The sequence below is a fragment of the Heterodontus francisci genome, chromosome 30, assembly GCF_036365525.1.
Source record: "Heterodontus francisci isolate sHetFra1 chromosome 30, sHetFra1.hap1, whole genome shotgun sequence".
NCBI lineage: Eukaryota > Metazoa > Chordata > Chondrichthyes > Heterodontiformes > Heterodontidae > Heterodontus > Heterodontus francisci.
Genome location: NC_090400.1, coordinates 17570294 through 17593797, shown reverse-complemented (window position 1 = coordinate 17593797; position 23504 = coordinate 17570294). Strand labels below are relative to the sequence as shown.

General features: G+C 44.3%; 1 protein-coding gene across 6 annotated transcripts in view; it reads left to right on the top strand.

The window, feature by feature from the left end:
• The window catches only part of lig3 (ligase III, DNA, ATP-dependent), an 81341-nt gene that overhangs the window by 26985 nt on the left and 30852 nt on the right, over positions 1-23504 (top strand). For all 6 annotated transcript variants that reach the window (XM_068010187.1, XM_068010186.1, XM_068010183.1 and 3 more), the window contains 3 exons: positions 2940-3017; positions 4747-4915; positions 22571-22726. In XM_068010187.1, coding sequence (XP_067866288.1) covers positions 2940-3017; positions 4747-4915; positions 22571-22726 — 403 coding nt within the window. The remainder of the gene's footprint in view (positions 1-2939; positions 3018-4746; positions 4916-22570; positions 22727-23504) is intronic.

The following is a 23504-nucleotide window of genomic DNA, read 5'->3' as shown; positions in this document are numbered from 1 at the left end:
AAACCGATTTTCCTTGTCTAACTTATCTAAGATTATCATAATCTTGTACATTTCCTATTAAATTTCCCCTCAATCTCCTTTGTTCTAAGGAGAGCAACTCCCGTTTTTCCAACCTAACAGTGTAACTAAAATCCCCCATTTCTGGTAAATTTCCTCTGCACCCTCTCAAGGACCCTCACATCCTTCCTGAAATGTGGTGACCAGAACTGGATGCAATACTCCAGTTGGGGCCTAACCAGAGCTTTATAAAGGTTCAACATAACCTCCCTGCTTTTATACTCAATGCCTCTATTTAAGAGGTCCAAGATCCCAATGCTTTACTAACCACTCTCTCAATATGTCCTGCCACCATCAAAGATTGCACATGTACCCCCAGATCCTTCTGTTCCTGCACACTCTTCAGAACTGTGCCATTAAGTCTATATTGCATCTACCTATTCCTTCTGCCAAAATGCATCGCCTCTCAGTTGGCAGTATTCCATCTGCCACCTCTCTGCCCATTCTGCTCGCCAATCTATGTCCTTTTGCAGGCAATTCATATCCTCATTGTTTGCCACACCTGCAAGTTTGACCCAACCTGCTCAATTGTTCCTCATGAGACAACTCCTTCACCTCAGGAATCAACCTAGTGAATCTTCTCTGAACTGCTTCCAATGCTAATATATCCCTCCTTAAATAAGGAGCCCAGAATTCAATGCAGTACTTATAGGTGTGGTCTCACCAACGCCCTCTACAGTTGTAACAAAATAATATTTTGCTTTTCTATTCTTCCTGCCAAAGTGGATAACCTCGCATTTTTCCACATTATACTCCATCTGCCAAATTTTTGCCCAGTCACTTAACCTATCTGTATCCCTTCGCAGACTCTGTCTTCACAACTTGCTTTTCTATCTATCTTTGTATCGTCGGCAAATTTGGTTACAATACACTCTGTCCCTTCATTCAAGTCATTATTATAGACTGTAAATGGTTGAGGCCCAGCACTGATCCCTGTGACATCCCACTAGTTAAAGTCTGCCAACCTAAAAATGGCCCATTTATCCCAATTTAGTTTCTATGCTCATATATTACCCCGAACACCATGAGCTCTTGTGCAGTAACCTTTTATGCGGCACCTTATCAAATGCCTTTTGGAAATTAAAAATACTATGTCTACTGGCTTCCCTTTTTATCCACCCTGCTCGTTAGATCCTCAAAGAACTCCCAATTTATCAAAGATGATTTCCCTTTCATAAAATCATGTTGACTCTGCTTGATTGTGTTATGTTTTTCTAAATGTCCTGCTATTACTTCCTTAATAGTGGATTCTAGTATTTTCCCAATGACAAATGTTAGACTAACTGGCCTATAGGTTCCTGCTTTCTGTCTCCTCTTTTCTTGAATAGCAGTGTTACATTTGCATTTTCCAATCACTTAGGACCTTTCCAGAATCTAGGGAAATTTGAAAGATTGCAACCAATGCATCCACTATCTCTGCAGCCACTTCTTTTAAGACTCTAGGATGCAGGCCGTTGGGTTCAGGGGACTTGTCAGTCTTTTGTCCCGTTAGTTTTCCTTGTACTTTTTCGCTAGTGATTGTTTTAAGTTCCTCCCTCCCTTTTGCCCTTTTGATTTTCTTCTACTATTGGGATGCTTTGTCTCTTCTACCACGAAGATAGATACAAAATATTTGAGGATGTAGCCAGCAGGGCAGATAAAGGGGAACCAGTGGAAGTAGTATATTTGGATTTCCAAAAGGCATTTGATAAGGTATCACACATAAGGTTGTTAATAAGATAAGGGCTCATGGGGTTGATGGTGATATATTAGCATGGGTAGAGGATTTGTTTTTATTTCATGGGATGTGGGCATTGTTGGCAAGACCAGCATTTGTTGTGCATCCCTAGTAAAGGACAGAAAACAGAGAGCAGGAATAAATGAGTCATTTTCAGGTTGGCATACTGTTACTAGTGAGATGTTGCAAGGATGTCTGCTGAGGCCTCAGCTATTTGCTATCTATATTAATGACTGAGATGAAGGTACCGAGTGAAGCATGTCCAAGTTTACTGGTGGTGCAAAGCTAGGTGGGAATGTAAGCGTGAGGACATAGGGAGTCTGCAAAGGGATATAGGTAGGTTGTAAGTGGGCAAGCAGGTGACAGTACAATGTGGGGAAATTAGGTTATTGACTTTGACAGCAAGACATTTTTTAAATAGTGAGAAACTATTAAAATGTTAGTGTTAGGGGGGTTTGGGTGTCCTTGTACATGAAACACAAAGCATACAATAAATTAGGAGGGCCAATATTGCGCTATATTGCAAGGGGTTTGGAGTACAGGAGTAAGGAATCCTTTCGCATTGTCTAGGGCTTTGGTGAGACCACACCTGGAGGAATGCTATTTTTGGTTTCTGAACTGAAAGATCAATATACTTGCCTCCGAGGGAGTGAAACGAAGGTTCACTGGATTGATTCCTAGGATGAGAGGGGAGATTGAGTAGAATGGACCTAAACCATCAGGAGTTTCGAAGAATGAAAAGTGATCACATTGACATATATAAGGTTTTGAGAGGCCTTGACAAGGTAAATGCTGAGAGGCTGTTCCCTCTGGCTGAAGAGTCTCGAACTAGGTGGCGAAGTCTCAGGATACAGAGTCAGCCATTTAGGACTGCGATGAGGAGAAATTTCTCCACTCAGAGGGTTGAGAATCTTTTGGAATTCTGTATCTCAGAGGGCTATGGATGCTCAGCCGTTGAGTATAATCAAGGCAGAGTTAGATAGATCTTTGAATTCTAAGGGAATCAAGGAGCATGGAGATCAGGTGGGAAAATAGAATTGAGGTCGAATTTAAGCCATGATTCTATTTGAATGGCTGAGCAGGCTTGAGGAATCCTATGACCTGCTCCTGCTTTTATTTGTTTCCTTATGAGTGCAACTAAAGTCTGGTCATTTGTGTCTTGCAGGTGTACAGGTAATGATCTGAAATGCATTATCAGGTTGATCAAGCATGACCTAAGAATGAATTCTGGAGCAAAACATGTGTAAGTGTCTGTTACCTTTTTTAATTATGAAAGGAATGATGAAAATAATTACTTTTTAAATGTTTCTATAGTTGTAGGTTTAAAGTGGAACTTTTTAATGTACCTTTTCATTTGCTAGTGAATCTTTTTGTTTGAACTATCCTGAGGACTCTAGTTTCTTGACTGCAGAAATAAATACTTTTATTTCCCTCCTGTTTTACTATATTCCCCAGCTGAGAGAGCCTTTCACTGACCTGTTGAAAGCTGTAATTGTGCTATTTAGACTCTCCACTCTATTCTGGAACTGATTATACATTGAGCATGGCAGCCAAAGGTGTCATTATACTGCAGACTCAGGCTGGTATCTCTATAGTAGTATGAGCAGTTGGATGACCTTGGTAATACTGCCAGCTGTGCCATACAAAGAACTTTGTTCCTCAAGGGGTTAATTTTAACTTTAGGAAAGAGCTTTCAGAAGTGTTTACTTTTTCTCCTAATAAGACTACCTTTTTAAAAAAAACTTGCCACCATATTCATTGGGTTACTTGACAGCCTTTTACGTGCAGCTTTCCACAGTGCCTAACGTGCAGCAATATGAGACTTTGCTGCACTGATCCTACACTGTTTGCTGTCAGGCACTTGGAATTCCGTGGTCAACTGATTCCTGTTACGTTGCTGCTTTTGTGCACGTGCACAGTTCAGTTGTGTATGTGTGAGAGCGGCGCTAATTGAGAATAGCGTTTCTTCTTTCCAAAAATATCCTTTAAAAATTTTTTTTCACATTGCAATATGCATCTATACCAATATTTTATAATGAAATGCAAGTTTCTTTTACTTTTTTGATATTCAGTCTATTCATGTCGCTACTTGTATTTTGCAATAGTGCTGCCCTTTTCACTCTTTACTATCATGCACTGTCTTGGTCCTCAGGCTAACCATTGTCCTACTTCAAACTGTTAAATCTTTGCAGCTGGTATAGCTTGATCCCTGGCTTTGAAACTCGAGGGTCCATTCCGTTCATTTCCTTGATTTTTGAAAAGTTGTCATTTCCAATCTTGCTATGTCTATATTTTTCCATTATTATGAAATACTTGGCATTCCACTCTTGCAATGCCATTTCGTTCACAACAGCAATGCAAGACTCACCAGTATGGTTATTTTCATACATTGATGTTTAACATTTCCCCAGTTGTATTGCTATACTATTTCCTTTGTGCATTCTGTGCTTCCTTTTAGTAATTGGGAGCTGTCTGGACACTGTTAGAACTATTAATTTCTTTCATTGCCACACTTCTGGCAGTGGCTGTTTATCCTTGCTTCATGCAGGCTCTTTCTTACTGGTTGCACGTTACAGGTTACCTTTAACTTCAAGTTTCAATCTTGTGTAGCCAATTGCTGTGCAATCTGCCTACTCTCTAATCAAAAGGGAATATTCTGTTGCGATTGTGTGCTACCCTCCCCTTTTAATCAGTCCCTTAATTGTGGCCCCATCCATTCTTGCAGGACTTCAGGCTAATTTTCTATATTTCTTTAGAAGATTCTGGCTTGCACTCGAACAAGAGAAGCATTCAAGATTTGGAATTTAGTGCCAACTTTCCAATCTGCTTTATTTTTTGGGCAGTTCTTACAGTTGTATTGAATTCTCAAGTTACTAGCTCTGTTTGATTGTTGATCAAATACAAATTTCACTGGTCATTCTTTCAGTTGCTAACCAGGTTGAATATGTGATTTCCTGCTGATTTTCATTTAGGTTGGATGCCCTAGACCCCAATGCTTATGATGCATTCAAAGCCTCACGTAATTTGCAAGATGTGGTTGACCGTGTTCTCCAGAATCAACAAGAATCTGAACAAGTCCCAGGATTGAAGAAAATTCTCAGCATCAAGGCCAACCTTCTAACCCCAGTACAGCCTATGCTGGTAAGGAACAGATGATAGATCTACGTTGGATCTTTTACGAAACAGAGGGTTCCCATGTTGCTGAGATTGGTGAAGAGGCATGCTGTTTGATGGTTAGCAAGCTAAAGGTTGCTAGTAAGGATGGATAATTGTTTGGATTTGGCTTTTTCTTATTGGAACTGTGGTTTCTTAATTTAAAGATAGGTCTGGAATTCAGTTGTGCATTTCATATAGCACATTGTGTGGCTGTCACTGTGGCAAAACATGTTACTGCTTTCGAGAGAATGATGTCACCTTAGTAGTGGACAGGACACGGCTTTAAAGCTGCAAATATTAATTTTCAGATGATTTCCTGATCTCATTCAGACTGTTGAGAAAGATGCAGTTCTCCATTAAGACTCTGTTTTACCCAAGACAGTTATGTATCTCTTATTGGCCAGTTCTTGAGTGGTGGAGGCCTGGGAGCAAGTGATCTGAGAATGGCATGTCCTGTACATGTGTCCCAGTTTAAACAAAAAAAATTCTATCTCTACCAGAGTCCACCACACCCCAAAGGCACCAAACTCTTGCTGGATGGGACTCCAAGGGCAATCCTTTGTAGTGTGAGCTGCAACAGTTGCTGTTTTGACTATGGGTGCATTCTAGCATCTCCTGATGCCAGTCACAAATGGGATCCCTTGCTTCCCTCCCCCTCCTCCATAGCCCATGGGTTTTGAAGCTAATCCTAGTGTCTCATTTCCAATCTAGCAAAATCTAAATTCTGTTGTAGGATCACAACTGAAATATTGGTGGTTAAATTGGGTAACCCCGAAAGTGGGTGTGGGATCACAATATGCGATTAACCCGTGTACATTAAGTTTGTGCTGTCTGATGTTTCAAATGATTGCTGTGTGCAACCAATGCTACCTGTGCTGTTCATTGGCTGCACTCATCAGCAGGTGCTTGATATCTGGAGTGGCTAGCATTAGTAAAAGCAGCTTGCACCTCTTTTTCAAGGGGAGGTGCATTGTGGCAGTAAGAAGTGGTGGGAGCCCTTTGAAATTCTTGGCTGTGATACTTTGAAGAATAACTGAACATGCTAGAGAGCATGCACCGAAGTTTTCTGACCATGAAGTCAAGGTCTTGGTCTTGGTGCGAGATGTGGCAAAAAGAAGAGATGGGGAATCAGGATGCCCTCCAGACATGCTCAGGAGGCAGTGGGGGGGAAAGTAGCAGCAGCAGTCCGTTTCAGAAGCATAGCTTTAGGAACATCGATGCAGTGTAGGAAGAGTTTAATGATCCAATGAGTTGTCAAAGTGAGTGAGTTCAGTCTTCAGATGGCACATTCTACCAACTTCAAAACTTGCCTCATGCACTGCTCAATTCACTACATATCCATCACGACCTGCCAACAATCTCTATCAATCAGCACTTTTCAATTCATGTGCTTTGCCTCATTCTTGCGCACTTAGCACTGTTGTAAGCCTCACGCCCACAGCTCACAAACACTGGCAGCTATTCAGTCGTGACAGCCACATCACCTAAACATATTACAGGATACTCACTGATGCACTTCCTTTTCTCTTGTAGGAGAAGGTGGTACATAACAAGAGGCAGCAGGAAAGATCTGGGCTAATGAAAGGTCATTAAGCTGAAACGTTAACTCTGTTTTTCTTTCTCCACAGATGCTGCCTGATCCATTGAGAATTTCCATCATTTTCTGTTTTTATTTTAGATTTACAGCATCTGCAGTATTTTGCTTTTGTGTTTGTAGAACTGGATAAGCATCACTCCATGTTTCAACTTTCATGGAGGACATGGTGCTGGCCATGATGGTGAGGCTTTAGCCACTGGTGGGGACTGGAGGGATCAATGATGAGGGTATCTGCATGGTTAATCGTCCTCTCTTTCCAATTCTCCTTCATACCACAATCTCTTCTATCTCGCAAGCTGCAGATGGTGTAAGCACACGCTTACTTTTCCCCTTCAGTCACCACAACCCAATCCTTGTCCATTTATCATTTGAGATGCCCAAGAAACGTCCCTGTTACTGGAGGAAGAAGATAGTGAAGATGAAGAGATGCAGCAGCTCAGAGACTGACTAGGATAGAGGAGGGATCTGTCTGTGGTGAGACACTGGGCATAAGTGCGCAGGAATCGGGGTGGGGGAGAGTGTCGTGCAGGTGCCAGCTCACTGGAAGGTGAAGTCATACACATCAGTTCTGCTGCAGAGGAGTCGGGTGAGGACTTCAGATTTCAGGAGAAAGCTGTGAGTGTGCACAGCCAAATGCTTGATGCACTGGAAAGCCTGCCAGAAAACCTGTGAACAAAACCGAGGAGCATGGAGGTCGAACTTGCGCAGATCTTGGAGCCCATCCTTTCCAACATGGAAGGGGTGGTCACGTCCATCAGTTCGCCTGTGGAACCCAACATGATGCAGTGTCTGATGGCTAACATCACGGTTTCCATTGTGGCACAAAAAGATTGAATGAAAGGTGTGAGTAGTGGAAACTCAGAATGCTGCCATCGTGACTCTGATACCACTGTTTTTAAGAGGCCTCCAGGCTGTTACAGCAATCCAACATCAGTAGGATTCCTGAGGCACTGCCTGGCAGAATGGCAGTGGCTCCATGGAACACAAAACTGTTGTCCTGTCTCATAATGACAGCTTTCCTGCTCCCACTCTGCCACTGCTCTTGCTGTTGCCAACCCAGACTGCTGCAGCCCAGGTCAAGATAGTGCATTCTGAAGCCTGGCCTTCTAGGCCCAGAGTTGCTCGAGATTGCCTTCAAGGCCATCTGTCGCCTCCTGAATTGAAGCAGTCTTCCACCACCAGCCACAGGGGAAGCACCTTTGTAAGAGCACTAGGATAGATAAAGCTACAAGAAGACAGATACTAGGGAATGCACGAGGCTGATTATTTTAATTGTGCATGCCTTATGAATGATTGTATAAAGATTGGATTGAAATGTGCATTTTTTGTTTTTATTGTTGTGTTGTCGGAAAGAGGACGCTGATGGTCAGTATTAGAGGAAAGATGAGGACTGTGGAGTTTTGGTGAATGGGAAGCTGTGGTTGAAGTTGCTGGTATTGCTCATGAGTAATCTGATCGCTGAGAGCCTGGGTAGAAAGCAGTTCTTGACATTGTAGTGTCCTTTCCTCTGTGTTCCTCCACTTCCTATTGCATCTTCTCCTTCTGCTCCCTCCCACCCATTCTCACACCTTCCCAAGGCATGGGCTATTCCTTCATAGTGGCCAGGTTGTGCAGCATATTGATACAAATCTTGATACCCATTCAGCTGGCTATTGTAGGGCTCCTCCAGAGTCATTCAAGCAGCAGAAGCGGGTGCTCTACCCTGCAAGGCTCTCATTTTAGGCCTGCTGTGCACATGTGTGTGGGTACTGAGCCAGTCATGTGTGGATAACTCATGTTGCCAGTAGCTAACCTTGGACTTGCTATGATGGGACAAATGCAGCTGGCACAGAGGACTGCCACAGAATGAAGGCATCGTGACTGCTGTCAGGATATGGGTGTTCATCTGCATGATGTGCTGTCTGTGGTCATACAGCAGTTGCACATTGAGGAAGTGGAATCCTTTTCGGTTCATGTGAACTTGGCCATTTTACGTGAGATATGCACATAGCAATGTGTGTGCAGTCATTGGGAAGACTAAACGGGGAGGTTTCTCGTGCTCGCTCCGTCAGCTTGTCTCTGGCAAGAGGGAATGAGATGCACCTGTCTCTGGTGTATGGAGAGCAGTAAATGCAGCGGTGTGCTGAAAACTGTTAATGTTGCTTATATCTCCAACCACAGTCAATGTAGTCCTTCATGCATTTTGAGGCTTCAGTTGTGGCTGCAGCAGTTGACTCTAACATGCAGACCCCCACCTGCCAAGATTGAGGCATATTAATTTTGTCATATGAGCATTGCTTTTAAACTGTTGCTGGAGTGAAGAAAGGACTTGTTAAAAAGAATCACCAGACACTTGGTTGGGAAAACATTTGTATACTAACAAACAGTACTTGTGGCAACAAAGGACTATTCCCTGCTCCAATTAATGCAAATGAATTTTGATCACCAGGCATTGAAGGCAAGGAAACACATTCCTGGCCCTGCTAAGATGATACAATCCACAGAGCCAGGACTGGTTAAACCAACATGACTAACGAGCTGGCCCAGGCTTTTTGAACTAGCCACAGGACTGTTTGAATCGAAAAGGCAGTTTGAAACTGAAGCAGAAACGAGCAAGTCTCTCGCCTGGCTGTGTCTCTCTTTCTCTCTCGCGCCCTCTCTCTTTCTCTCTCGCGCCCATTTCCCAAGCCACCGGACCCACGGAGGACATGTAAACCTCAAGAGAAAAGATTCTGACCTCGAAACAAGTTGAAGTGTGCACTGGGCCCCAACAAATTGCAAGTCTGACCGGCAACAAGGGTAGGCTGTGGCGTAGTGGTATTATCACTGGACGAGTAATCCAGAGACCCAGGCTATTTCTCTGGGGACATGGATTCGAATCCCACCACAGCAGAAGGTGGAATTTGAATTTAATTAATAAATCTGGAATTTAAAAAAAAAAAAAGCTAGTCTAATGATGGCCATGAAACCATTGTCGATTGTTGTAAAAACCCATCTGGTTCACTAATGTCCTTTTAGGGAAGGAAATCTGCTGTCCTTGCCTAGTCTGGCCTACATGTGACTCCAGACCCACAGCAATGTGGTTAACTCTTACATGCCCTCTGAAATGGCCTAGCAAGCCACTCAATTGTACCTAACTGCTACGAAGTGAATAAAAAGGAATGAAACTGGACGAACCACCCAGCATCGACCTAGGCACCGGAAACGACAACGGCAAACCCAGCCCTGTCGACCCTGCAAAGTCCTCCTTACTAACATCTGGGGGCTTGTGCCAAAGTTGGGAGAGCTGTCCCACAGACTAGTCAAGCAACAGCCTGACATAGTTATACTCACGGAATCATCCCTTACAGACAATGTCCCGGACACTGCCATCACTGTCCCACCGGCAGGACAGACCCACCAGAGGTGGTGGCACAGTGGTATACAGTACGGAGGGAGTTGCCCTGGGGGAGTCCTCAACATCGACTCCGGACCCCATGAAGTCTCATGGCATCAGGTCAAACATGGGCAAGGTAACCTACTGATTACCACCTACCGCCCTCCCTCACTTGATGAGTCAGTACTCCTCCATGTTGAACACCACTTGGAGGAAGCACTGAGGGTGGCAAGGGCACAAAATGTACTCTGGGTGGGGGACTTCAATGTCCATCACCAAGAGTGGCCCGGTAGCACCACGACCGACTGAGCTGGCCGAGTCCTAAAGGACATGGCTGCTAGACTGGGTCTGCGGCAGGTGGTGAGGGAACCAACATGAGGGAAAAACATACTTGACTTCATCCTCACCAATCTGCCTGCCGCAGATGCTTCTGTCCATGACAGTATTGGTAGGAGTGACCACCGCACAGTCCTTGTGGAGACGAAGTCCCGCCTTCACATTGAGGATACCGTCCATCGTGTTGTGTGGCACTATCACCGTGCTAAATGGGATAGATTTCGAACAGATCTAGCAATGCAAAACTGGGCATCCATGAGGCGCTGTGGGCCATCAGCAGCAGCAGAATTGTACTCGACCACAATCTGTAACCTCATGGCCCGGCATATCCCCCATTCTACCATTACCATCAAGCCAGGAGACCAACCCTGGTTCAATGAAGAGTGCAGGAGGGCATGCCAGGAGCAGAACCAGGCATACCTCAAAAGCAGATGTCAACCTGGTGAAGCTACAACCCAGGACTACTTGCATGCCAAATTGCGTAAGCAGCATACGATAGAGCTAAGCGATCCCATAACCAACAGATCAGATCTAAGCTCTGCAGTCCTGCCACACCCAGCTGTGAATGGTGGTGGACAATTAAACCACGAACTGGAGGAGGTGGCTCCACAAATATCCTCATCCTCAATGATGGGGGAGCCCAGCACATCAGTGTGAAAGATAAGGCCGAAGCATTTGCAACAATCTTCAGCCAGAAGTGCCGAGTTGATGATCCATCTCGGCCTCCTCCTGAAATCCCCAACATCACAGATGCCAGACTTCAGCCAATTCAATTCACTCCGCGTGATATCAAGAAACGACTGAAGGCACTGGATACTACAAAAGCTATGGGCCCTGACAATATTCCAGCAGTAGCACTGAAGACCTGTGCTCCAGAACTTGCCGCGCCCCAAGCCAAACTGTTGCAGTACAGCTACAACACTGGCATCTACCCTGCAATGTGGAAAATTGCCCAGGTATGTCCTGTACACAAAAAGGACAAGTCCAACCCGGCCAATTACTGCCCCATCAGTCTACTCTCAATCATCAGTAAAGTGATGGAGGGTGTCATTAACAGTGCCATCAAGCGGCACTTGCTTAGCAGTAACCTGCTCAGTGACGCTCAGTTTGGGTTCCGCCAGGGCCACTCAGCTCCTGACCTCATTACAGCCTTGGTTCAAACATGGACAAAAGAGCTGAACTCAAGAGGTAAGGTGAGAGTGATTGCCCTTGACATCAAGGCAGCATTTGACCGAGTATGGCATCAAGGAGCCCTAGCAAAACTGAGGTCAATGGGAATCGGGGGGAAATCGCTCCGCAGGTTGGAGTCATATCTAGCACAAAGGAAGATGGTTGTTGGAGGTCAATCATCTGAGCTCCAGGACATCACTGCAGGAGTTCCTCAGGGTAGTGTCCTAGGCCCCAACCATCTTCAGCTGCTTCATCAATGACCTTCCTTCAATCAGAAGGTCAGAAGTGGGGATGTTCGCTGATGATTGCACAATGTTCAGCACCATTCGTGACTCCTCAGATACTGAAGCAGTCCGTGTAGAAATGCAGCAAGACCTGGACAATATCCAGGCTTGGGCTGATAAGTGGCAAGTAACATTCGTGCCACACAAGTGCCAGGCAATGACCATCTCCAACAAGAGAGAATCTAACCATCTCCCCTTGGCATTCAATGGCATTACCATCACTGAATCCCCCACTATCAATATTCTAGGGGCTACCATTGACCAGAAACTGAACTGGAGTAGCCATATAAATACCGTGGCTACAAGAGCTGGTCAGAGGCTAGGAATTCTGAGACGAGTAACTTACCTCCTGACTCCCCAAAGCCTGTCCACCATCTGCAAGGCACAAGTCAGGAGCGTGGTGGAATACTCTCCACTTGCCTGGATGGTTGCAGCTCCAACAACACTCAAGAAGCTCGACACCATCCAGGACAAAGCAGCCCGCTTGATTGGCACCCCATCTACAAACATTCTTTCCCTCCACCACCAACGCACAGTGGCAGCAGTGTGCACCATCTACAACATGCACTGCTGCAATGCACCAAGGCTCCTTAGACAGCAACTTCCAAACCCGCGACCTCTACCAACCAGAAGGACAAGGGCAGCAAATACATGGGAACACCACCACCTGCAAGTTCCCCTCCAAGTGACACACCATCCTGACTTGGAACTATATCGCCCTTCCTTCACTGTCGCTGGGTCAAAATCCTGGAACTCCCTTCCTAACAGCACTGTGGATGTACCTACCCCACATGGATTGCAGCGGTTCAAGAAGGCAGCTCACCACCACCTTCTCGAGGGCAATTGGGGGATGGGCAATAAATTCTGGCCTAGCCAGCGACGCCCACATCCCAAGAATGAATAAAAACAAAACCAAAGACTTCACAGCAAACTCAAAGGACAGTAAAATAGAAACCCAGCTATTGCCTCAAACATTTCCCTTTTTTTCTTTTCTACTTTTCTGTCTCTATATCTGCGTGTGTGTTTACCATGATGGCATGGTCAAGTTGCATATTCACAGTCGGTAACCAGATTAGAGTTTAAGATTAATAAATTTCTACCTTTCTTGTTTAAAATCTAAGAAAACCTATCTGAGTTGATTTCTTTGCCTTACAATTGGAAAGCAGTGAACAATGATTCACTAAGGGGGTGCTAAAACCCAGTGTTTTTAAAAAAAACAAAATTAAACCCTGTTGCGGTTGAACCAGGCAAAGGCCGAGCGGGAACCCCTAGACCTTCTCACCTGGTCGTAACAACTGATTTCGGCCGTAAGAAAAGAAATAGGAGGAGGGGTTGACCATCGAGCCTGTCCCTGCATTCAATAAGATCATGGCTGACCACCTACTCCAACACTACATTTTTTTTTTAAGACTATCTCCAACTCTCTTAATTCCCTTACTACACAAAAATCTGCTGATCTCTGTCTTGAATATGCTCAATGAGCATTGCAGCTATCTGGGGTCGAAAATTCCAAAGATTCACAATCTTTTGAGTGAAAACATTTCTCCTCAGATCAGCCCTAAATTGCCATTCTGTTCATTCTGAGACTGTGACCTCTAATTCTAGACTCCCCAGCCAAGGGGAGCACCCTCCCAATATCTAGCATGTCAGAGCCCTTAAAGATTTTATGATGTTTCAAATAGGTCACCTCTCTGTTCTTCTAAATTGTAGGGAATATAGGCATACTCTACTCAATCTCTTCACACAGGACAATCCTGTCATCTCAGGAATTGGTCTCGTGAACTATCGTTACTCTGCCTCTTAAGGTAAGTATATCTTTTTGTTAGGTAAGGAGACCAAAAGTATACATGGTATTCCAGGTGTGGTCTCACAAAGCCCCGACCTATATAATTGTCATAAGACATCTTTACTCTTATTCTTTATTACAAAAACATTGGAGTATAAAATATAATTTGCCTTCCTATGCGCTCGTCGGAAATATGTGTGTGCACATCTCTCAGCCATTTTCAATCCTTATGTGGCTGCATAGTGCCTAAAAGCAGCCATTCACTCCACAATTTAACCTCTAACTCCTTTCATTTGCTGTCTAATCTGTGCTGATCAAAGTTCTTATGTTTACAGCTTTTCTTTTTCCCATGCTTTTTGATTTAAGATTCTACCCTTTAAACCATCCACTTTTGGTAATTAATCACTATTTAAAAGTGTTAGCGAGGTTGGGTTTAGGACATGGCCTATTTAACCTGGATTAAGGAATTGCTGATTTTTAAGACTGGTAAGGCTCTAAGGGGATTTTGACCGATTGCAAAAGGTTTGGTTAATGAAACTGCATAACATGCTTATCTTAAAACATTTGAAATTGGTTATTTTAGGAAGACAACCTGAGATTATTGCAGTAGTCAGGCAGCTGAACAGGATTGTCCTTCATCGAAGCATTTGCAGAAATTGAGATTTTTGGGAGCCAGTGAAATTTAACGCGTTGCAATGTTACTAACCAGAGTTTATAACACAGAAGGAAATGAGAAAAAAAAACACTTGTCTGCAAATTTTTATTTTGATCAGCAAGTTCCTTCCCAGTGATTGAACTTTTTATTTCTATTTGCAACCATGCTGTTGCTGCAAGGCTGCACCAAGTATTGCTTTTGACGTCTATGTTTATAAACATTAGCTTTGTGGCTTCCCTGGAGGCTTCCTGGGTAATTAACCACAGTGTAGTATAAAACCATACAGACCATAATGTTCCAGTAAAAGTCGCCTTATCTTTGCTAGTGATGTCAGACAGAACAGCAGTAGGCACTACAGTCAGTCGTAAGTCTGGAGAGAGGGTGGGGTACTTCTTGCTGACTGTTCAGTTCCATTTACACTTGCCCTGATAAGGTGTACTTGTCCATAGATCACTGAAGGCAGCAGCACAAGTAGATAAGGTGGTTAGGAAGGCATATGGGATACTTGCCTTTGTTAGCTGAGGCAAAGAGTAGAAGAGTGGGTGTTATGATGGAGCTGTATAAAACGCTAGTTAGGCCACAGCATTATAGGAAGGATGTAATTGCACTGGAGAGGGTGCAAAGGAGATTAACCAGGATGTTGCCTGGGCTGGAGTATTTAAGTGATGAAGAGAGACTGGATAGGTTGGGGTTGTTTTACTTGGAGCAGAGAAGGCTGAGGGGGGCCTGACTGAGCTATACAAAATTATGAGGGCAGAGATAGGAAGAACCTTTTTCTCTTAGTTGAGGTAAGGAGCAGGAGGTTTAGAGGGGAGTTGAGGAAAACAATTTTTCTCCCAGAGGTTGGTTGGAATCTGGAACACACCAACTGTAGGGGTGGTTGAGGCAGGAACCCTCACATCATTTAAGAGGCATTTAGATGAGCACTTGAAAAGCCATAGCCTATAAGACTAGGGGCCAAGTGTGGAAAAATGGGATTAGATTGGATGGGTGCTTGGTGGTCGGCGCAGACACGTTGGCTCAAGGGCCTGTAATTCTATGAAGTGGCCCATGCCAATCTCTGGGCTTGGGCTGACAAGTGGCAGATAACAACTAGCACTATGTAAGTCCCAGGCAATGACCATCTCCAAGAAAAGGCACAGCCACCTATCCCTGACTTTCAGTGACACCATCATCAACTGAGTCCAGCACCTTAACTGGGCAGTCATATCAACACTAGTTATAAGAGTGTTGTAGAGGTTGGGTGCTCTTGCGATGAATGATTGACCTGCTAATCCCTCAACCTTTGAAGCCATAAGTGAGGAATGCAATGGAATACTCCCCACTCGACTGGTTGGATGCAGCTCTAAAAACACTATGTTCAAAACCTTCTGAAACAACACAGACTGTTTCATTAGCTCTGCACTCACTATCCATCCCCTCTGTCAGTAGGGAACTATGGCTGCAGTATATATTATCCACTAGATACACTGCAGCAACTTGCCAAACTTACTTTCTACTATTGAGAAGGGTAACCAGCAATATCATTGAAATGCCAACATCTCCAAGCTCCTCTCCCAAGTTGCATGCTATTCTGTCTGTTGCATATTGGTGATGCTTCAAAATCCTCATTCTACTTAACACTATCAGCAACAGTTCAAGGAGAAGACCCACCACTTTAGCCCATTTAGCGATGAAGAACAAATGCAACCTTGCCAGCTTCTCACGTGGCCTAAGAACTTTAATTAATGCAAAAAGTGTCCTTGTCTAAGGATGGAAAAAAAGCAACCAGGATTTCTGGTCAGTGATCCCTGCTGAAAAACTGGAGTAGAATAACTTAATGCTTGCCTAACCTGAGACAGCAAGAATGGCAATTTGACCATTATACCAGATGATTGGAGTACGTGGAACTGGACCCTAATAGGCATTGGCACCTTGAGGGAGAAATTGGGAACGATTGAAACTTCTATGATACTTAAACTGTGTTGCCACCTCAACTTTCTTTCCACCTGCAAATTGTATAAACATTTATTTGTCCAAAACATTATTAAATGCAATTAAAGAAATACATATGTATTATAAATGAAACAACCAGCTGTGTTAAGAGGCATATGGTGTGGGCTTGTGTTTTTATTTCCACCCCAGCACATTCAGATCCAGGTTGTAGATGTTTAGGGCTGAATATTGTGTTGGGTTACATTGGGAAACAGTGAGGGAGATCATGGCAGCTGGGGAATTTAAGTTGATGAAATACATTTGAAATAAAAAGCTAGTATCGGCAAAGGTGGCCATGTAACTCTCAGATTGTTGTAAAAAGCCATCTGGTTCATTAATGTCCTTTAGAGAAGGAAATCTGCTGGCCTAAATGTGACTCCGGATGCACAGTAATCTGAACGGCCCTCGGAAATGGCCTAGCAAACCGTTCTGTTATAATCAAGAAGGTGGCTTACCACCATCTTCTCAAAGGTAATTAGAGATGGATAATATATGCTTTCCTTGCCAGCAGTGCCCATATATTGTGAATAAATTTAATAAAGTCCTGCCTGCTGTCTGCTCCTTGTTCCCTGCGTCATGAGGGCACTTAATGTAAGAATTAGGAACAGGAGTAGACGAATGGCCCCTTGAACCTGCTCTGCCATTCAATACGATTGTGGACAAACAGTTTTGGAGCAGTAGGCCATGCGGCCCCTCGAGCCTGCTCCACCATTCAATAAGATCATGGCTGAGCTGATTGTAACCTCCACTTCACATTCCCGCCTAACCCCAATAACCTTTCACCTCCTTGTTTATCAAGAATCTATCTACCTCTGCCTTAAAAAATATTTAAAGACTTTGTTTCCACTGACTTTTGAGGAAAAGAGTTCTAAAGACACTCAACCCTCTGAGAGTAAAAAATTCTCCTCATCTCTGTCTTAAATGGCGACCCCTTATTTTTAAACAGTGACCCCTAGTTCTAGATTCTCCCACAAGGAGAAACATTCTTTTCACATCCACCCTGTCAAGACCTCTCAGGATATTATAATGTTTCAGTCAAGTTGCCACTTACTCTCCTAAACTCCAGAGGATACAAGCCTACCCTGTCCAACCATTGATCATAAGATAACCCACCCATTCCGGCTATTAGTCTAGTAAACCTCTGAACTGCTTCCAACGCATTTACATCATTCCTTAAATAAGGAGACCAATACTATACACAGTACTCCAGATGTGGCCTCACCAGTGCCCTGTATAACTGAAGCATAACTTCCTGACTTTTGTATTCAGTTCTCCTCACAATAAATGATAACATTCTATTAGCGTTCCTAATTACCTGCTAAACCTGCATACTAACCTTTTGCGATTCACGCACTCGGACACCCAGAACCCTCTGCATCTCAGAGCTGTGCAGTCTCTCATCATTTAAATAATATGCTTTTTTTTTCTTCCTGCCAAAATGGACAATTTCACATTTTCCCACATTATACTCCATTTGCCAGATCTTTGCCCACTCACTTAACCTATCTATATCCCTTTGTAGCATCCTATGTCTTCATAACTTACTTCCTTAACTTATAACTCATAACTTACACTCCTGCAGGGGATGCAGAGACCAAGTGGGCCCACATGAGAGACACCATCTATGACTCAGCAATGACCACCTTTGGCAAATGTGTGAAGCAGAATGCAGACTGGTTTCAATCTCACTTTGAAGAGCTGGAACCTGTCATAGCCCGCTAAGCGCATTGCACTGTTGAACTACAAGAAAACCCCCAGCGAGTTAATATCTGTAGCACTTAAAGTAGCCAGAAGCGCTGCACAAAGAACAGCTAGGCGCTGTGCAAATGACTACTGGCAACACCTAGGCAGTCGTATTCAGCTGGCCTCCGACACCGGAAACATCAGAGAATGTATGATGGCATTGAGAGATTTTGGGCCAACCATTCAGAAGATTGTCCTCCTCGAGTCTAAATCAGGGGACACGATCACTGACCAACGCAAGCAAATGGACTGCTGGGTGGAGCACTAGCTAGAACTGTACTCCAGGGAAAATGTCACTGATACCGCCCTCAATGCAGCTCAGTCTCTGCCAGTCATGGATGAGTTGGACGAACAGCCAACAAAATCGGAACTCAGTGATGCCATTGATTCCCTAGCCAGTGGAAAAGCCCCTGGAAAGAATGGCATTACCCCTGAAATAATCAAGAGTGCCAAGCCTGCTCTACTCTCAGCACTTCATGAACTGCTTTGCCTGTGCTGGGATGAGGGAGCAGTACCACAGGACATGTGCGATGCCAATAACAACACTCTAGAAGAACAAGGGTGACCGCGGTGACTGCAACAACTACCGTGGAATTTCCCTGCTCAGCATAGTAGGGAAAGTCTTCACTCGAGTCGTTTAAAACAGACTCCAGAAGTTGGCCGAGCGTGTCTACCCTGAGGCACAGTCTGGCTTTCGAGCAGAGAGATCCACCATTGCCATGCTGTTCTCCCTTCGCCAGCTACAGGAGAAATGCTGCGAACAATTGATGCCCCTCTACGTAGCTTTGATAGATCTCACCAAAGCCTTTGACCTCATCAGCAGACGTGGTCTCTTCAGACTACGAACAAAGGTCGGATGTCCACCAAAGCTACTAAGTATCATCACCTCATTCCACGACAATATGAAAGGCACAATTCAGCATAGCGGTGCCTCATCAGACCCCTTTTTTATCCTGAGTGGAGTGAAACAGGGCTGTGTTCTCGCACCTGCACTGTTTGGGATCTTCTTACTGCTGCTCTCACATGCTTTCAAGTCTTCAGAAGAAGGAATTTTCCTCCACACAAGATCAGATGGCAGGTTGTTCAACCATGCCCGTCTTAGAGTGAAGACCAAAGTACGGAAGGTCCTCATCAGGGAACTCCTCTTTGCTGACAATGCTGCATTAATATCCCACACAGAAGAGTGTCTGCAGAGACTCATCGACAGGATTGCGGCTACCTGCAACGAATTTGGCCTAACCATCAGCCTCAAGAAAACAAACATCATGGGACAGGACGTCAGAAATGCTCCATCCATCAATATCTGTGACCACCCTCTGGAAGTGGTTCAAGAGTTCACCTGTTTCTGTTCTGTATAACTCTATGACTCTACCTAGGCTCAACTATCACCAGTAACCTGTCTCTCGATGCAGAAATCAACAAGCGCATGGGAAAGGCGTCCGCTGCTATGACCAGACTGGCCAAGAGGGTGTGGGAAAATGGCGCACTGACACTGAACACAGAAGTCCGAGTGTATCAAGCCTGTGTCCTCAGTACCTTGCTCTATGGCAGTGAGGCCTGGACAATGTATGTCAGCCAAGAGCGACATCTCAACTCATTCCATCTTCGTTGCCTCCGGAGAATCCTTGGCATCAGGTGGCAGGACTATATCTCCAACGCAGAAGTCCTCGAGGCGGTCAACATCCCCAGCATATACACCCTACTGAGCCAGCGGCGCTTGAGATGGTTTGGCCATGTGAGCCGCATGGAAGATGGCAGGATCCCCAAGGACGCACTGTACAGCGAGCTCGTCACTGGTATCAGACCCACCAGCCGTCCATGTCTCCGCTTTAAGGACGTCTGCAAATGCGACATTAAGTCCTGTGACATTGACCACAAGTCGTGGGAGTCAGTTGTCGGTGATCGCCAGAGTTGGCGGAGAGCCATAAAGGTGGGGCTAAAGAGTGGCGAGTCGAAGAGACTTAGCAGTTTGCAGGAAAAAAGACAGAAGCGCAAGGAGCGAGCCAACTGTGTAACAGCCGTGGCAACCAATTTTATCTGCAGCGCTTGTGGAAGAGTCTGTCACTCTAGAATTGGTCTTTATAGCCACTCCAGGCGCCGCGCCACAAACCACTGACCACCTGCAGGCGCTTACCCATTGTCTCCCGAGACAAGGAGGCCAGAGAAGAAGAATGATAAAAAGTTGAGGCCCCAGCACTGATCCCTGCAGCATTCCACTCGTTACATCTTGCCAAGCAGAAAATGACCCATTTCTGCCTACTCTCTGTTTCCTGTTAGCTTGCCAATATGTTACCCCCTACACCACAAGCTTTTTTCCGCTATAACCGTTGATGTGGCACCTTATCAAATGCCTTCTGGAAATCTTAAGTACAATACATCCACTGGTTCCCCTTTATCCACAGCACATTGTACTACTTCAAAGAACGCCATGTTGATTCTGCCTGATTACCTTGAATTTTTCTAAGTGCCCTGCTATAATGTCTTTCATAATAGCTTCTAATGTTTTCCCTAAGGCAGTTGTTAAGCTAACTGGCCAGTAGTTTCCTGCCTCAACTCCACTTTCCAGCCAGCACCCTATATCCCTTGATTCCTTGAGAGATCAAAAATCTGTATCTGCCTTGAATATAATTCAACGATGGAGCATCCACAAACCTTTGCGTAGAGAATTCCAAAGATTCACAACCCTCTAAATGAAGAAATGTTTCTTCCTCGCAGTCCGAAGTTATCGGCCCCTTATCCTGAGTCTTCACTCCCATGTTCTAGATTTTCCGGACAGGGCAAAGAACCTCTCAATGTTACCCTGTCAAGTCCGTTCACAGTCTTGGATGTTTCAATGAGATCACCTCTCATTCTTCTAAACTCCAGACAGTATAGACCCAATTTACTCAGCCTGTCATTGTAGAACAACCATCTTATCCAAGAAACCAATCAAGTGAACCTTTGCTGTACCGCCTCTAATGCAAGTTATCCTTCTTTAAATATGGAGACCAAAACTGCACACAGTACTCCAGGTATGGTCTCACCAAAGCCATGTACAATTGTAGCAAGCCTTCCTTATTCTTGTGCTCCCGTCCCCTTGTAATAAAGGCCAACATAGAATTTACCTAATTGCTTGTAAAGGGCTGCAAAGGAGACCCAACCCCGACACATGTCGTCGGGTCCCGTCGGGTCAGGTAACAAGCCTTTACATCAGTACATGGGTAAAGGCCGGCTACCCGACCCCACCCCGACGGGACCCAACGACGTGTCGGGTTCGGGTCGGATCGGATCGGGCTTCCGGGTCCGGCATTTGGGCTCAGGTCGGGTTTCCTTTGCAGACCTTTAATTACTTGCAGTACCTACATGCTACCTTTTTGTGTTCCTTGTATGAGTTCACCCAAACCTCTAAGCATCAACATTTAGAAGTTTAAAAAAAATATTCTTTTCTGTTCTTCCTACCGAAGTGAATAACCTCACACTGCTCCACGTACTCCATCTGCTATCTTGCTGCCCACTCACTTAACCTGTCTATATCTATTTTCAGCCTTTGTGTCCTCACAGCTTACACTCCTACCTAGTTTTGTATCGCCAGGAAACTTGGATACATTACCTGCAGTCTCTTCATCAAAGTTATTATTATAGATTGTAAATAGCTAAGGCCTTAGCGCTGATCCTTGTGGCACTCCACTAGTTACAGCCTGCCGGCTGGAAAATGCCCTGTTTATTCCTACTGTCTGCTTCCTGTCCATTAACCAATCATCCATTCATGCTAATATATTACCGCCAACTCCATGAGCCCTTATCTTCCATTTTAATCTTTTATGTGGCACCTTATCAGATGCCTTTTGGAAATCCAAGTATACTACATCTACTGCCTGCCCCCCCCTCTCCCCCACCCGCCTTTACCTACCCTACTAATTACATCCTCAGAAAACTAATACATTTGTCAAACACGATTTCCGTTTCACAAAACCGTGTTGACATTGTCTGATCATACTATGATTTTCTAAGTGCATTAAGACTTCCTTGATGATGGATTCCAACATATTCCTGACGACCATTGTCAGGTTCACTGGCCTGTGGTTCCCTATTTTCTGTCTTTCCTCCTGTCTTGAATAGCGGTGTTACATTTGCTAACTTTCGATCTACTAGGAATCTTTTAGTGCTTTCTGCTGGAAGTGATGTTGCATGCCTATATTAAGCCCTTCCAAATATGGACAGGTATTTTATAATCTGAGGCCAATGCACCATACAATGTATTTCCCGTCATTTGTTCCCCTGCAGTTCTGGGTGCCAGGGTTGTCTATTGTTCCTGATGCCCATTGTTGCTAAGGGCCTTGGGAAGGTGGGTGTTTTGGGAGGGTGGGGGGATTAGAGGGGAGGAAGGGAATTGGAATTTTTAAAGTCTTTTAAATGGGGTTGCGACATTTTGACTGTTTTCCTGTCACTGGGTGCTGAAACACCAAGCCAGTTTTGTAATTCAGCCTCAAGTTCCCAACTAGTGCTCCCAGAAACTCCTGTACAGTGCAGCAATTACAAACATCTGAACTGCAATTTTCAGCACTTGACCTAAACCCCTGGGGTTTAGTGATGAGAGCATTACTAACATATTGCGTTCTGGAAAATAAACCTTACAGAAAGGAAGAGCATTTAATTTTTGGCAAAAATATCCCTTGAACGATACTTCACAGACTATAAATATTAAAGATGTTTTATCTTCCTGGAGATTTTAAAGAAATTAATCTTTTTTTCCTACTTCAGGCTGAAGCATGCAAATCAATTGACTATGCCATGAAGAAATGTCCAAATGGAATGTATGCAGAGATCAAGTATGATGGGGAGAGAGTTCAAGTACATAAGAATGGGGACACCTTCCAATACTACAGCAGGAGCCTGAAACCAGTGTTGCCACATAAAGTAAGTAACTCTCCTTCCAAAGGGACAAACTTTCACAATGCCTCGCTGCAAGTGAGAGTCATTTTTTTTCTCCATCTCTGGTGGCGGGGGTAGGGGACACATTTGAAAGTTCACAACTTAGAGCTTTTAATTTCAATTTTCTTCTTTCTCTGCTAAGTGATCTTCTGAAGACAGTAATTCATTCTGGGCTGTAGGCTCCTTCAAACAATTTGAAACAAATTGAAGGAGAGTAGAGGGGGGTTCACTCAGTGTCTGGCATGCTGTTTCTACCTGGGACTCCTTGCTTGCTGCTAATGCCTTGTGCAGTAAGTGGGAATTGTTTCATTCTCCAACACTGGCATTTATTGCCATTTAATGAGCGCAAAATTTTATTAACAAAACAGCAGAGCTAAATTTGGGGCTGTAACCGAATCTATGCTGATTATAGATTTTAAAGAGCTTAACTATTTGACATTACCTCAGCCTGTTTAAATCACTCTCAACTTATTTTGGATAGATATGCTTTTATCTGCAACAGTGTTGTAGAGTGAATTTTTCACACCTCCTTGAGCGAGATTTGCCAGTTTCATGAGATTTGTGCCAAATGTGGTTAGTTTTATACTTGAGACGGTGTCCAATTCTTGATGGATTGAGACTGCCACACTCATTTGTTATAGTGAGAAATACAAGAGGGGATTTTCATACCAACAGGCTTCCGACCTAAAAGAACAGTGTTCTAATAGTGCATTATCAAGCAATTCTCCTGTTTCCTTTTGATTTTCTGTAGGATGGTTTTTAT